Below are 326 nucleotides of genomic sequence, written 5' to 3'. Positions count from 1 at the left end.
AGGTTTTCTGTGCACTGTGGGACATACGTGGTGGCTTGCAGGGACTTGCCTGCTCAGCACCTTGGCTGGCAGCTCTGACCTGCTGGGGAGGATGAAGGCCCAGCAGGTGCCCTGCTTAGATCTGGCCTTTTTTGGCTGAAGGTACGTTCCCTTTCTTTTTTGTTTCTTAGGAAGCGATTGAAATGCTTTGTCAGTCTGTCTGCACCTCGCTGCTCCCGGGTGCTGCTGCTCGCTGGCTTGCCCTGCTTCAGCCCACCAAATACTTGGGTTCGTCAGGCCGCAGTTTCATGACCTTGTCCACGCAGAGCAGGATGAGAGTCAGAAAC

The 326-nt window shown here is 55.2% G+C and overlaps 1 protein-coding gene across 1 annotated transcript in view; it reads right to left on the bottom strand.

The window, feature by feature from the left end:
- Positions 1-247: 247 nt before the first annotated feature.
- Positions 248-326, bottom strand: part of TMEM213 (transmembrane protein 213) — a 4,187-nt gene continuing 4,108 nt past the window's right edge. Inside the window, exon 4 of the mRNA XM_009579723.1 lies at positions 248-319. Coding sequence (XP_009578018.1) covers positions 248-319 — 72 coding nt within the window. The remainder of the gene's footprint in view (positions 320-326) is intronic.

Source organism: Fulmarus glacialis, unplaced genomic scaffold, assembly GCF_000690835.1.
Source record: "Fulmarus glacialis isolate BGI_N327 unplaced genomic scaffold, ASM69083v1 scaffold8846, whole genome shotgun sequence".
Lineage (NCBI taxonomy): Eukaryota > Metazoa > Chordata > Aves > Procellariiformes > Procellariidae > Fulmarus > Fulmarus glacialis.
Note: the sequence above shows the minus strand (reverse complement) of the source record. Positions and strands in the feature narration are given on the sequence as shown.